The 15,573-nt window shown below is 34.5% G+C and overlaps 1 protein-coding gene across 2 annotated transcripts in view; it reads right to left on the bottom strand.

Moving 5' to 3' along the window:
• SENP6 (SUMO specific peptidase 6) overlaps positions 1-15,573 on the bottom strand; it is a 68,395-nt gene that overhangs the window by 18,569 nt on the left and 34,253 nt on the right. The window contains exons 6-11 of one of the 2 annotated variants that reach the window (XM_057369239.1): positions 13,346-13,366; positions 8,307-8,377; positions 7,611-7,747; positions 4,869-5,271; positions 3,513-3,745; positions 901-1,071 (exon numbers count right to left, since the gene is read on the bottom strand). In XM_057369239.1, the coding sequence (XP_057225222.1) occupies positions 901-1,071; positions 3,513-3,745; positions 4,869-5,271; positions 7,611-7,747; positions 8,307-8,377; positions 13,346-13,366 (1,036 nt within the window). The remainder of the gene's footprint in view (positions 1-900; positions 1,072-3,512; positions 3,746-4,868; positions 5,272-7,610; positions 7,748-8,306; positions 8,378-13,345; positions 13,367-15,573) is intronic. The other variant, XM_057369249.1, reaches the window with a different exon arrangement.

The raw sequence follows: 15,573 nt of genomic DNA, 5'->3' as shown, positions 1-15,573 counted from the left end.
TTTCACATCTTCTGCAAACCAAAAATGCCTGAAAGCCTTTAAACTGTTAGCAAACACACTTCAATTGACTAAGTACTGAAGTAAAAAACATTTTAATACTAATATTTAAAATGCACGTTTTAAAAAACCAAAACGTACATTTTAGCACAACTCAAGGAAGTAAGCACATTCTTTAGTGTCTCTTTCAGTCATAYTGACTGCTTAAACTTCAGATCTCTCTGAAGCACTCAGTTTTCAAAAACATTTACAATACTCTTAAAAATACACATCTTCTATTTCTTCAAAAGAAGATTAATCTATCAGCATTTAGACAAATCAAACAATAGTGTTGTGYAGAGAGGTGGAAAAAACAAATAACACCTCCCTGCTGTTTCTGTGGTTACCCCAGCAAGAAGTATGCATTTCATGTGGCTGACTGCATGCAACTAACATTCAACGTCTCCTTAAAAACCTCCATGTTAACTTAAAAGGCTAACAAAAAAAAAAAATCTGTAGAAGTAAATTATTAGTCTCTAGRACAATGCGTCTTCCTCCCACCTATCAACTTTTCTGTAGCTGTTGTTTTCAATTTTATTACCAAATGAAAGCTAACCTGTAACCTCCCCTCAAACATGTAAACGAGTTTTTCAAGAGTGCTGCAGCACAATATTTCTATTACCAGAGCCAGACTGCACATCTTAGAATGCAGCAGTAATTTGAGGTTCTTAGGAAATCATGGCCTCCGAATTTAGAGACAAACAGTTCATGGCCTCTGAATTTAGAGACAAACAGTTCATGGCCTCTGAATTTAGAGACAAACTGTTCCCCAGACAAAGGCAAAACACCACACTGTTGAAATATGAAAATAACAATGTCCCTCGAAACCTGAGAGGAGAGCTGTGAAGTAACAAATTTACTTACAATCACAGGTTCCACTACCATTCTTCTCAGTGTTCCTATTCGTATACTTCGGCAGTTCAGAATGACACTTTCACAGGAAGTTTGGTAATTCAGAGGTACAGCCTCAGTTACCATTTCTTGAGAAATAACTTTGCGACGTTTTATTGGAGCGTTAGACACAATGTTCCCAAACTGAAAAGTAACAGTCAAGGTTTCAGAAAGTCTCACTAAYGTTTATTGCCAAACCAAGCTTATTAAAACTAATGACAAAATTTTCAGCTACTTTTATGTTGGTCAACAGGATTACTTACTAGACCATCGATCCCACCCATATACAGAAGGTCAGAAGGTACCTAATTCCTAACAAACTTTCTGTAACACCTGAGGATGTTACTATTGCCACATTCAAGTAGAAAATAAAAGATAAACTGACACTTGTAGACACTTCGTAAATTGACAAAACCCATTTATTTTTATCTTTTGCTAATATTATGCAGTCTAGCAAAACAAAGTTCTTTGTAACACATTTTATTTAGATAAAAAAGCATTAATGCTGTAAAACCACCAAATGCTGGTGGTATTTTTTTCTTTCCATTTTTGTTAATCCAAGCATTTGGTGACTGATTTTTGAAGTACATTGMAAATGCATCACCACATTAGTAGAGCACAGTCTTCAAGAAACTTAAATAAATAAGCCAAATCAAACTTCCTTAAGGCATCTCTACAGAACTACTAAGATGCTTTTAGGATTGATTCCATGATCAGAAGACTAAACACTGAAAGAAGGCCATGTGGTGWTAGGCCCCAGTTCCAGAAAAGTCTCTAGATGCTGACTGCAGCTGTAATCTCAGTGAAGTATCCTGTTAACCAACAGAACAATCTTACAAAAAAGCATATTAAAATGAAATAAAGCCTGCTGATACAAATCAGATAAATATATTTTTTTGTTGTATTGCTTATATTGCTCTATTTTGTTGAAGGACCTTCTGTACACTAGTCTTTTCTTTGGTATTTATATTGTTTCATAAAGCTATCCATGAATAAACATTATTTTTTGTTACAAAATGCAAATAAACTCTCATAGAAGAACATTCTAAGGGATTTAGTATTCCTATTAAGATTAAATCTCGAAAATTATTTCGAAGTCCCTAATCACTAGCCTATCTTGGCAATAATTCAAAATATACTTTGGGATGCTTCCTGCATGTAATACACTGGAGAAGGCTGGGATTCTAAATCCCTGTCATTAAAATGTTTTCCTAGGCCTCTTGTAGAAAAGAGCTTTTCATTTTTGTCTGCTGGACTGGCTAAATATTATTAGCATAAAACAAATCACAGACAAACAATAAAACAGCAAACACTGAAGTGGTGCTATATTCAAATAGCCTCTTCAGTAAAGAATTCATATTTTGAGAGAAAAACAGCTGATTAAGTCTTTTATATGGTATCTAACAAAACTGCTGTGGAATCTTCAAATCTTGGTAGGTTCATGGAATCAATGCAAGATTTGTATTTCACCAAAAAATTTTTATTTTCCCCATTTTCAAAAGTAAGCTCAGAATCTAAAATAATCTAAGATACAGCATTACAACTGGTTTGTAAAGACTAGTGAACAGGAACATATGGATATAAAAAAAATTGGGAGAGTTTCAGAAGTCAGGCACTAGTGCTTTCACAAAGCAATGTTTTCAATTAATTCAGCACATACTGCCAGAGCAACTTAATTCAAAGCTATTTATAATCAAAGCTTTGAGACTCGCAGCTTTATTGTAGGCTGGAGCTTCACAGCTTCATATTGATAGTGGTGACAAATTATACAACATATTATAAACATCCATAATTTCATCAACTACAGCACTAGAATGTTGGCTTCTGAATTTCAACAAAGCAAGAAAGTTTTGGCATCAGCACTTTCGTGCTCTAACTCAGAAAACATAAAGAACTGGAAATCTGATCAGATTCTCCTGTTGAATCAAACTCACAGCAGTAAAACTGGACAAGTGAATCAAGAATGGTTTTAATCAGCACTATTAATCCAATACCAATTGCCACATGGAATTTATTCCTTTTAATGGCGCACTATTGAGATGGCTCCTAACACAGTATGAAAACTGTCCCCTTTGGCCACATTTAAGGTGTRCTCATGGAGTACTTTTTTGTGTTTGCCAATTCTTACCCAATTCTTATAGTAGTACTCAACTAAAAAACACAAGCCCTAAAATAAGTGCTATTAATTGGGAGAGTTGTCAGAGCATTTTAATTTGAAAGGGCCGTTACTGATCAGTGTCTCTTTTCATGTCTAACTACATGAAGTCTCAACAGGTATCAGCTGGTACTGACATTCTGCAAACGAAGACCCTGAGCTTCACAGAGAATCCCTGCCCAGTCTCAGAGTAAATTCAATGCAGAAGTATTTATGTTAACAGCATAATTAAAATCATTATGATTGCTTATAAAAATATAGTAACACATTTTCTTGTTTCCAGTATTAAGTATGCAGAGATACTACTTGATGAGCTGCTGAATAAGAAAAACAATCAAATAAAGTCAACTTCTGACAATGCAAAACAAGCCTTTACATATTCCATTTATTATGTGATTCTGTTTTCTTTAAACAAAGCATTAAATAGTACCTGATCTTTCATTCTTGCTTTTCTTGGTAGTGTGACTGCAATTTCTGTATCTGTTGTTATACTACCTATTCTCTGTTCTACTCCACAACTGTTTTCCTTTAATGCTGCTTCCACCTTTCCTGTAGAAGGAGCTGGGGAGGAGCGGGCTGAATCTGCAGGACGAGGTGAAATGCTTTCCATGCTCCTAGTGCTGCCACTATTCTCGTCCTCATCATCATCACTAGACAAAACAACTAAACAGAAAATATTAAATTCTCAACCACTACATTTTTCTGTAACAAAAATTTCTTTTTTCATTCTTGGCTTTTCTTGGTAGTGTGATGGCAATATCTGTATCTGTTGTTATACTACCTATTCTTTGCTCTATTCCACAACTGTTTTCCTTTAAAGCTTCTTCCACCTTTCCTGTAGAAGGAGYTAGAGAGGAGCAGGGTGAATCTGCAGGACGAGGTAAAATGCTTTTCATGCTCCTAATGCTGCCACTATTCTCCTCCTCCTCATCACTAGACAAAACAACTAAACAGAAAGTATTACATTCTCAACTACTACATTTTTCTGTAACAGAAATTTCTTTTAAAGTAATAGCTTAAAAGTAATTTATGTTATTGTCCTGCAGTGTCAAAAAAGCCCACATATATCATAACATAATGCCTTTATGAATGATTATCTGGAACCTAATTGCAAGCACTTTCTGCATAGTTTTTGATTTCTTGTAACTTAACTATACAAAAAATGGGTATCAATAATCCACCTCTAGACAGAAGTGAACTTTTGTTGGTTCAATCAAGAATTGACAGTAAATAATACAAYCTAAAAACCAACAAGAGAAATTATGATTGAAAAGGTTCAAACCAGTAGGACAACATGGTCTAATAAACTAAGAACAGAACCAGAAACATRATTTCCCCTACTCCATCCTTCCTTCTTACAGGGTGAGTTTACAGAGAAAGCACAAAAACTAACATTTTACAAATTATGAAATTTTAACAGATGCATAGCTCAGAAGAAAAGGGGAAAAACACAATATAAAAATCAAATACTGTGTTTCCTCTTGGGAGAATATATGATGGAATTCTTCTAAGAATACTTTTTTCCAAAAGCACAAAGTATAAATAATTATTAAAAACCAAGAAAAATGATCACAAAGTAATTTGTTTTCCCCAATGTTCACCTTTCTTGAAGAGTACCTCTGCATATGAAAAATAAGTAATTAAAAGTTTTGTTCCTCTTCCCCAAGAACATATACACAAAAAAATGCCATGCAACATCAGTTATGTAAACCCGCACAAACAGTTCCTTCACTATACAATATACTGGGTTTCCAGCTAATGGCTGTATTCATAAAAAGGTACTTACTTGGATCATTTAGTTCAGACGGTCTTGCAGTCCTCTGTCTTAAGCTTCCTGTAATTTTAGGATTTTTTGTCCCAGTTATAAGACCAACTTTTCCATTCTGTCGTAACATAGAATGTCCTACAACCTCATTACTCAGTAGAATATCCGCTGGACCTTTTCCAACAGCAGAACTATAAAACTTCTTTGTGCTGAACCCTGTACCTGAAGATTTTTGCCCTGTTGAATTCTGATGTATTGAAGAACGTGATAAAGGTCCCACAGATTCACTTAATGTCACAGTTTGTCTGGAGACTCTTTGCAAATCCTTCAGAGAAGCACTTTCACAATGTCGGCATTTGGTCTGATTTTCATTTGCCCTCCCACAATTTGGGCAATCAGTAGAATAATCAATCTGTTCCAAAAGCTAAAGGAGAAACAATTACACAATCAGTAGTTTTAAGTAGAAAGCTACAATTTCCAGGTCTTGTACTTAATTTCTGTTTAGAATGAACCATACAATCACTTAGATTGGAAAAGACCTTCAACATTATCAAGTCCAACCATTAACACAGCACTGTCAAGTCATCACTAAAATATATCACCAGATGCCATATCTACATGTCTTAAATATCTCCAGGGATGGTGACTCAACCACATCCCTCGAATCTTCTTGAGTACTTGAAAATCTTTTTTGGTGAAGAAATTTTTCACAATAGCCAGTGGAGATTGACAACACTACATTAGCACTTACAGTGAGCAGAGAAAAAAAACATTAAACCGCAACTTGATTTTTTATTTTATTTAAGAAAATGAAAAATGTTCTAAAAAGAACAAATGTAATTTGTGGCAATTTTTAAAAGTAATTAATGCTGGACAATTYAAATTTTCATTCTGGCTTTTTCTTCCATAAGTGAAACACTACGAACTGTTCAGATACATATATCCATCAGCAAGATGGTCCACTTACATCATTTCTGTAGAAACAATTTCATTGGGCATAAAAAAGTAACCTAAGGATCCACAGAGCATTGCTGGAGAGGAATTGAAGAAACCTTGTAGGTCATATTTGTTTACCCTTTTAAGATTTCTAAYAGCCCAGCAAAGCATGCCAGAAAATTCACTCTTCGAGGAAGACAAGGAAAAGGCAAAGCACATACACACACACTGCTCTTAAGTCAAGTGTTGTACAGAAGAAAACAGGACTTGAGGAATAGGAGTTCCCTAAACTTTCAAGAAGAAATAAGTGGCTACAAAGGAAATGTATCCTATCACTGAAATGACAGATGTCTTTTGGTTTTCTCACATTTACTAGGTTGCACTTGAATTTGTATTACAAGTCCAGGACTTGAACTTCAAAATCTAAGGGATTCAATACTAACACATAAATTCCAGAATGAGTACCAAAGTGAGTACAGGACATCTCCAGAGATGAAATTTAGTGCATGTTGCTGTCTCCTGGAGCACTGAACTCAAATGGCATAACCACTGTACTGTGAACTACTGCAGTCAACGAATAACTACATCCCACTAAAAACAGAGTCTACCTTCAAAACACAGCTGTCACAATTTGTAACTCTCTCTACTCCCAGCCATGAACATGCTTCCAATAGAGGATTTCCTCAGGTATGGGAAGTAATTTCAAATTTAAAAATAAAAGTCATACAATGAGAACATATAATTTTTACAAAATTTCTGCAATTTAACAAAGCTACATATCCATAAAGAAACAGAAGCAAAAAACTCCAAGTGTATAAAATATATCAGACCCTTAAAATCTGAGTTGTGGGATGAGACAGAATGACATGAAAACCAGTGTTGTGCCTCAGTGCTGCTACAGGATCTAGTTCTTAAAAAGATACAGCTTATCACATTGAAGAATTTCAATCACACATTAAAAGAGTCAAGGGAAGGTACCAATAGTACCTGGTGCATTTTAAGTATAGAGTAATTGCACCTGTCTATTTCAACCACACATTAAAAATTTTAAACCAGTTTCCTTATTAACATAATATTAATTAACTAAATAAGCAATGGAAATTCACAGAAGCAGTAAAAGGTGTTTCAAACAAAAGCTAAGCATATATAATAATCATAGATCTATAATTTCATTTTTTTTAACCAAGATGTCCTTACAGGAAGTTWTGCTTTGATAGTCAAACCGGGTGATCTGTATGTGGGCATTATGAAACTTCCAAAGTAACCTCGGAAGTTGATAAAAAATACGATGTATCTTACATCTGATATTCAAACAAGTTCCTAACAAAAACATCCTGGTTGGCTGCATCTAAACAAGAGAATGTCATTTGTATACCTAAAGAGTTACCCTCACTGAAAAAGTGAACAACTTAAAAAGAAGTACTTGCATCTTTGCAGTACTTTTATCGTTACTGCTTTGAGTACAGAAAATCATGACACTAAAAAAAAAATTTCAAAATCTGTCAAAGAGCAAAATATTCTTCCTTTGTTTCAGCATATTAAAATTATCAGTCTTTGATTTACCAATCAGCCATTCAGTTAAACCACAGATTCTTTGTCTTTTCAGTGCAGCATCTGCTTGTTCAAATCAGAAAAGAAGTATTTCATGGCTAGAAACAATACTAGCACTTAAATCACTGWAACTTGTTTATAATTAAGTGAATCCTCCTCCCAACTCCAAGGATTTTTAAAACATCAATCTGTTTTGCTCCTGAATCTCTGTTTTTAAAATATACAGAAACTTTTAAAGTTCAACAAGAGTTTACACATTTTTAAAATATAACCCACCTTTGACTGAGTTAAGCATTTTTTTGTAGCAGAGGATAGACTCAAGTCCGATTGATATGAATTGCAATGACCTTTCTGTCGCACCTTTCTCTTAATTTCAGATTCTGATTCTGATTCATCATTTTCCATTACACTGTCTAGGAGGGAAAAGATGCAAAAGCATTAACAAGATATGTCTATTAACCTGCTGTTATAATTATGATCAACTTACTTCTTTACATACACTAACTTGAACTAGACATAAAAATATTTTTTAAATCCCCAAGAAACATTGTTTCAAATGTCTCATGAGTTGTTGTATGAATTAAAAAAAAAAACATTCCCCAAAGTAATTTCAAAAATGTTGTTTTACTAAGACTACTGCAGTGTCCCTCCTGACAATTTGTATCTCTGGGCTCCAGAGATCTGTTCCATCTCCAATTTTATGATTCTAAATTTTCCCTATTTCTGTTGTTTTTAAAATAACTGATGCCTAATTTAAAGTTATTACATGACTGAACTAGTTGCAGACATCTGTCAAGGAGGGCAAAATCCTCCCTTTGTGCACAAACTTGTACAAAACCAGAATACCACGATTTAAGGCTGTAAATATATATATACTAAAAGTTATCTAAGATTTGGAAACACAACTGCCTAAATCAGGTATTAAAAAAATTATTTTGCTTAGAACAAACGAGAACTCTAAAGATAACTTACCCACTCCTTGAGAYCGTGGTAATCTAATGTGGTCTGCCTCTACTTTCTGAAGCTGAGGTGGATATTCTTTCCTGGAAAATGAATTAGATGTATGGTTGCTCTTTTGACAGACACCACTGTAATTTAGTCACAATTATACATGAACAAAACACACCTGAAATGTATCTGAAAGCTATGAGTAAGTAACTTCTCCTATTACATGCTATTTGTACAGATAAAAAGTAATACCAAAACGATAGAAACAGCCATAGCAAATGTCTCAGATGTGTTTCTGGTCTAAATCTCTATAATAATCAATAGTTCTGGAGTTTGTCACTTTCAGACCCAAGTCTCCAAATACTGAAGCCTGCATCTTCTCCTCCTCCTCCTCATTCATGAAATACTAGACAGATACTTTTAAAAGTCAAGAATAGAAGCAACTATTATTTTAATATTATAGTAGATTCCACAACTTAAATAAAAAAGAAAGAGAAGATGCAAAAAGAGGAGAGAGATCCAATGTCAAAAATTGTTGTGGCCAAACATCAGAAAGAACACAGCAGACATGTTTCCTATATATTTATTTTAAAAAAATGTAATATAGACAAATCACTGCATAGTAAGTCTTTTGTTGGTATAACTTACATAATATAGATATCACATGTTTTTGGGCAAATCAATGCAATATATGACATTATAGCAAGATTTCTTTGAATCTCCTGAAAGATGTTTTCAATTTACACGTGTGTCAAATCATGCTAATACCACATTAAGATTCCTGAAGCTCAGTGCATGTAGGTTACTGTTTGTAGCATTTTTCTTTCTCAGTGCTTGCTCAGCCCTGCAGCTATAGATTGTTGTTCTTGTCATAACAGAGGATGCCATACATCTGAAACACAGGAGGYCTAGCCAACAAATTCTGCTGAAACTCGTTTTATTGGAAAGTTAAGCACTGGGCTGCAAAAAGGGTCACACATGTTGCATACTGCTCCCTCTGATTACAAGGACATTAATCAAGAGCAAAGGGACAATGCGAGCAGCTGTAGGCARTAACATCTCCATTAACAGCTATATTTTGAGGACCCATCTGACAAAAATTTGGCTATGGCTAAAGTAGACTTTGGCACTAGGTATAAGATTTTATTTCTTTCAGCACAGATTTCCTAATGCATCAAATTATAAAACCTCTGAATTTTCTGCATTTCTAGGTAATATCATTAACTAATATCTTTGGAACAAGATTAATCGACAGTGCCCTTTGGGATACTTCTTACCTAATACCAAACACATCTGACTGTATGGATGGGCTGTAGTTTTAAAGAAAATTCTGGCTGAAAGAAGGACTGAGAAACAAGCATRGCTACATCGAATGTAGAGATGTCATAGTACTTGAACATGATTGCTGGTAAACATATCACAGATGATAGATTAGGCAATTTATCTGTTACTAATTGTGTCAAATGTGTTTCTGACACAATCCTGATCTCCCAAAAGTTTTTTTTAATACTTGCAYACACAAAAACTGAACCAAAATTGGGACTTCAGTATGAATATTCAATAACTAAACACTTTTTAAAAATAATTTTTCTTTAAAATTCAAATCACAAGGGATTATTTTAAGGCAGAATCAATAGAAATAAAAGACAGAGCTCAAACTCATCATTATGTAATGAGAAACTCTACTACCAATGCTAATGACATYCTAAAGGATAGAAGAAACCCTGTAACACCATTTTAGATTTGAAAAATATAAAAACTTCTGTAAGAATATATAAGCTGTGGCCTCACATGTCAAAATTATCTTTTCACTAGTATTTAATAATAATAAGTCTTGTTTTGAGCATAATTACTTCTGGAAAAATATTTTTCTATAAGATGGCTAAAATATGTAATGCAAATGACATTCAAGAGAAACAATAYTGAAACTATTTGCCATTTAATTGAAAACAAATGATATGACAGATTTAGAGTACTAAAATTTCTTTTAAAATGAATCTGACAATTCAAGGTCTCTGGACATTTCTAAGTCACAATTCTTCTAAGAATCATACATTTGTATTTTATTTTTAATATGTAACATACTTTTTTTTTAAGATTATAATTTCATTATAAATAATTCTACAATAAATGAGAACACAGTAATTCTCTACCCCTGTCTAATTTTACRTTAGCAGCATAGACTCATATTGATACCTATTAAATGGCCAAACACTTGTAAGAATACAGGAGAGGCAGCAAAAAAAGGTCAACTTTTCTTCTCCCACAATACASAATTGTTATTCATATATTCACAATGAACCAGTAATAACCAAATCCAAGTCACAAAAACCASTTCCAAGACAACTGAGCTTCCCAACACACTTTAGTGTGGTTAGCAATTCAAGGTCAGGCTTGAAGCTGCTTTGAATTAGAAAGAAAAGTGAAGACAACTTTAAACAGTACCAAATTTTAGATTTCATCTTAAAAAAAAAAAAAAAAAAAAAGATTTCTTGGAGACAGTGGAAGCTGTTCCACAAGAGGGCAGCTTTTCTGAAAAATCCACAAAGGAAGAGCATAGCACCATTAAGTTTTTACAGACTAGAAAACGAAGTTGCCCCTCTGAGCAGTGTTTGTTGCTGTCTGAACAGCCGCAAATCTGTCAATACCTTCTCCAGCAAAACACTTAGTACAGTGACCACTTAATTGAGTGTGAGTGCAGTGMAGTAACAGAATGCAAACTGGGGTTGTTTTTTAAATCAAACATTAAAAAATGTTGTTTTTAAAATACACCTACCTTGAAAAGGACAATTTGGAAAAGAAAAAAATATCTTAGAAGTGATAAAAAACCATACAATACTTCAAAAAATAAAGTCAAAACTTCAAAAACAAGTGCCTTCTTGCCGTTGAACTCTACCCAAACCTAGGTCTTCATTTCAATGGAAATAAYTGAGGCATTGAACAGCAGAGCTAATCTAATACAGAATACCTATATACTGTGCCTAAAGAAAAACCAATGCTCAGAGGTGAAGCAATTTTACGCATCTTGTTTATCTCTTAGGTTATAAGTACTTTTAATACGATTAAGCAGAAGGGAAGAAGACAAGTATTTGATAAAAAGCGGTGTCAAGAAGTAGCGAAGCATCCAACAGCAGAACATTAATTATAGTACCAAGAAAGACTAGGCTTTTTCTGCAAAAGACAGAACTGAAAAGCTGAGGCAGTCTGGACTGTGCAGCATCATGAACTTTTGACATATCTTAACAGCTGAACGCRACAGTATTTTTGACTAAACATGTTTTGCCCCGACAGAATGGTGTCACTGGTTTCGTATTTTCAGCAAACATCATTATTACTGCTATATTCCCTTGCTGATGTAATTGGACCTTAGTATCTTCACACTGGCCTTGTAGACAGACCTTTATGAAACTTTCCAGCCAAAATGACATTTTCACTTCAAATTTCTTCTCTAGGAAAAGAAAAAACAGAGGAGTGGGGAAGGATGGGAGAAAGGGGCAGAACTACAATTCCTGGCCATGCCAGAAAACAAACATGAAGAAACATCTGGATCTGGGAATTTGGGAGACAGTGCTATCTATGATTTGGTACAAGCCAAATCAAAAAGGCTGCATCAACTCTTAATTTTGTTGAGGTGCAAGCTTACACAAGAACTGTTTCTAATGCACAGCGTGTCTCTTTGAGGGGCCACCTCACTCAACCTTTCCCTCTGCTCCTCTATGCTACTATTTGGAGATGTACCATTGCAGGCAGGCTGTTGGTTTCTACATTACACAAAAAGAGAGTAAAGCACAATAAGACTGAAGCACAAAGCTGCTGAGATGAGATTTACCTTCAGCGTGCGTTAGAGGAAGAACAGAGTACAAAAGTCAAAGGCTGAAAAGAGAAGCAGCAGCACGGGGAATTGGGCCTTCAGAACACAGGTCAGCAACCCCATTTGGCCCAGAAAGTCAGGAGCTGCTGCTGCACTTATCATGACAGTAATGATTAAAGCTAAATTTAGCAGCTCCTGYCTACATCATCTTCCCCTGCTAGGACAACAACAAAAAGCAGGGAAAGAAAAAGGAACAGATCCAGTAGTACTGGATGAAGAAGCAGCAGGTGTCCCCATGAGAAAATTAAGATCACACCAGCATTGAAACTCAGYCCTTTTCTTCTATGCCATACAGTGACACTAACTGTATGGTATCTATYTGGCAGTTCTTTTAAGAAGTAACAAAAGGCAGTAAAACAGAGAGGCATAATTTTACTTTGGAATTTGAAATAAATCTAGAAAATCCTGAATTCACAAAGAACTGTGCTATTTGTATCATTACTGGTTAAACATTATATACACTTTTTASACAATTCAACCTGATAGCAAGTTCATACTGCCAAAGGCCACCTACATAGACAGGATATTTACAAAAACTCAGTGAATTCATTACTATCAAGAAAATATTTTCACTAACATATAACTTCAAGCCACATATGAAGAAAAAGAAATGTATGGTATTTCATACTGCTAYGAAAAAATTAACAGCAGTAAACCAGATGCAAAGCAAGTAAAACAATGAGCCTAAAATGAGCTATGAAAAACCAGTGTGTCAGGTTTTGCTACGCATTTTCTGTTAACTGCTTTAACATATACACTTCATGAACAAAATATACACAGTAATGCAATAAAAACCTTTGCTGTTCAAACCAAGCAGAGATGATAGTGAAAACTGTTAAACAGAGCCACTTTATTAYACAAAGCTTGCTGCACTACAAAAAGAATTAGCAGTGAATTCTTGAAATTCAGAGAATATTTATGCAATTTTGCATTGGATATATAAAGAAGTTTCCAGTGAAAACGAACTCAAAATTCACAGTAAGACATTACTTAGAGATGGATGTAYATGTCCTTTTTCAATAAAACAGTAAGTGAACCATAAAAACATAACATAAAGCAACCAACCCCCATCACATATGAGCACATATGATTGACTGAAYTGAATATTCTTTAACTAGCAATAATACAGCATTCAATCAGTTAATTTTCTTAATGCTCATTGCCATGCTCATTTGWTCAACAGTAAGCTTACCTTTCCTTTCGATCCAGATTGCTTAAAATATGAAAAAAGAAAAAAACACATAAGATGYAAAGCCCCAAATGTGTTGAACATCACTAAATGCAATTTATTAAATATAGATAGTAACTGTTTCATTGTCTCTTGCGCTAACCAGTCCAATTTTTGAACAAGCACAATTTTTYCACCACAATTTTGTCAAAGTAATTTGAAACGCACAAACGTTACTTCACAGACTGCAACAGCCAGTAGTCTAAATCCTACACTGACTTGACTCTTTTTCAATGTGTAAAATTTGATTCATTCTGAACTTACACTGGTCATCTCAATTCACTTGCAATGTAGAAGCCAGTAAGATAGAATTCTAAGACAGAATTGATATCAAATCTCATTTCCAATCACAAAATCATTAACGTTGGAAAAGACTGCTAAGACAGAAGCCAACCATTAAAACCATTTCTGATTGTCATGCACAAGAGAAAAAAAAAATTATGTAAGAACTTGTTTCCAACTCATATTAAAAAATGTGAGTTTAAATTGAAAAAAATAATTCAGCAGCAGTCGTTAAATATTTAAGAAACAACATGGAAAGGCTAGAGAAGGATAAATGGAAACCTTTCTGAGGTTTAGGCAAAAAAAAATCTCCCAAAAGAAGTTAGGAACTAGGGCCACTAGTTTTACAAGCATCTCCTTTAACATGAGTTAACATATAAATGAATGTAGCTGATGCTCACAGTTCTGGTCCTGTGCATACCAAGACTGATATAAATATAAATCTGACTAAGCTCAGCACACAGACAACTTGAAAATAGCATCTACATGTCTTTTGTCTTTTCAAAGTTTGCAATATAGAATGCTGTAAGCTTTTAATGTACTTGACTGTTACTCCCAAACATCAAAAGCCTAACAAACTTCCGACATACATGCATTACATTAACTGCATTCTAAAACAGAACAAATTCAAATTGATTCCTGTTTTACTTCAGTCAAGCTAAATAGAGTAATGACATCAGACAGTAATAAAAATTCATCCTCCTTTCCTTTTCACAAACAGAACACTCACAAGAAGAGAGCAAACTCTAATTCTCTTGTTACTAAGAAAACAGCAGGAGTGGAAGCAAAGAAGGTCCTGATAATCCTGCAGAGTGCAGTACATTCTGTCTCCAYAGTGCTCTGGGAAGAGATTAAAAGGACACTTCAAAACTGAATGTGACTGTGGCAACTTAAAACTGGAGTGGGAGGTAATGAGCCAGTGCTGGGTGAAGTTGGGGAAAAACTGCTCCTAGCTGGAGCTAGCCTTTACAAACAATAAACACTGCTTTTGTGCAGGTCACATSCCAGTTTATCAATGCAGTTAGATCCAAACCATGTCTGTAGGGAGCCATATCCATTACCTTTGCATCCTTGGCACAATTTATATGTAACTTGCACTAACTGTTTTCAGGTGCTTCTAAGAGTCACCCTGTTAAGGAAAACACACCTAAAGCTAAGGAAACTTAAAGGAAGGAAAACAATTTCCAGAATGTCTGGTACTATACACTGTCATTACATCAGATGCCTTGTTTGTTTTAAAATCCCCCATGAATATAATGCCTTTAAATGCATAAGAACAATAATAATCACTTTTATAGCTCAGGAAGATTAAGAGGTGAGAATTCTAGATTGATCACTGTCCCTACCAACTGCTTCATGAAGTCCATGCATAAGGTTTGTTAAACATGCAGTACCATACATGCTATTTCAATGCCAAGTCTTGAAGAACAGTCAGTCAATAGCATAAGACACAACTATGCATCCATTAAATGAGSTTAAATAGTTTGAACCAACTACAACACTAGGCCAAAATATACCTGAAAATCCATTGTATCAGACATGAACAAATTTTAATTTAATCCCCTGATTCCACTGAAAAAACCCTGAATAATATTTATCATAAYAGTACTTTGAGATACTGAATTTTACCTATCAGTGCAATACACACTTAGCCAAACTTTAAATTAACATGTATGTGCAAAAAAAGYTGTAGGAGATAAGAAATACAGTACAAATCACACACTCCAAATTCAACTTGACAGAGATTATAACTGAGTTCATAATCACTCTGCCCCATGTGATACCATCCCCACCCAAAGAACCCAGTACAAGTAACATAATCTGCAATGTCAGTGCCAGAGACTAAAATTGCTTGACTCATTTAATAACATTTTTATTCTTGGTTATCCTATCAAGAATCTACCATAGAT

This window comes from Malurus melanocephalus, unplaced genomic scaffold (genome assembly GCF_030028575.1).
Source record: "Malurus melanocephalus ecotype Western Australia unplaced genomic scaffold, MMel_1.1 scaffold_4, whole genome shotgun sequence".
NCBI lineage: Eukaryota > Metazoa > Chordata > Aves > Passeriformes > Maluridae > Malurus > Malurus melanocephalus.
The sequence above is the reverse complement of the archived record's forward strand: the minus strand, read 5'-3'. Positions and strand labels throughout refer to the sequence as shown.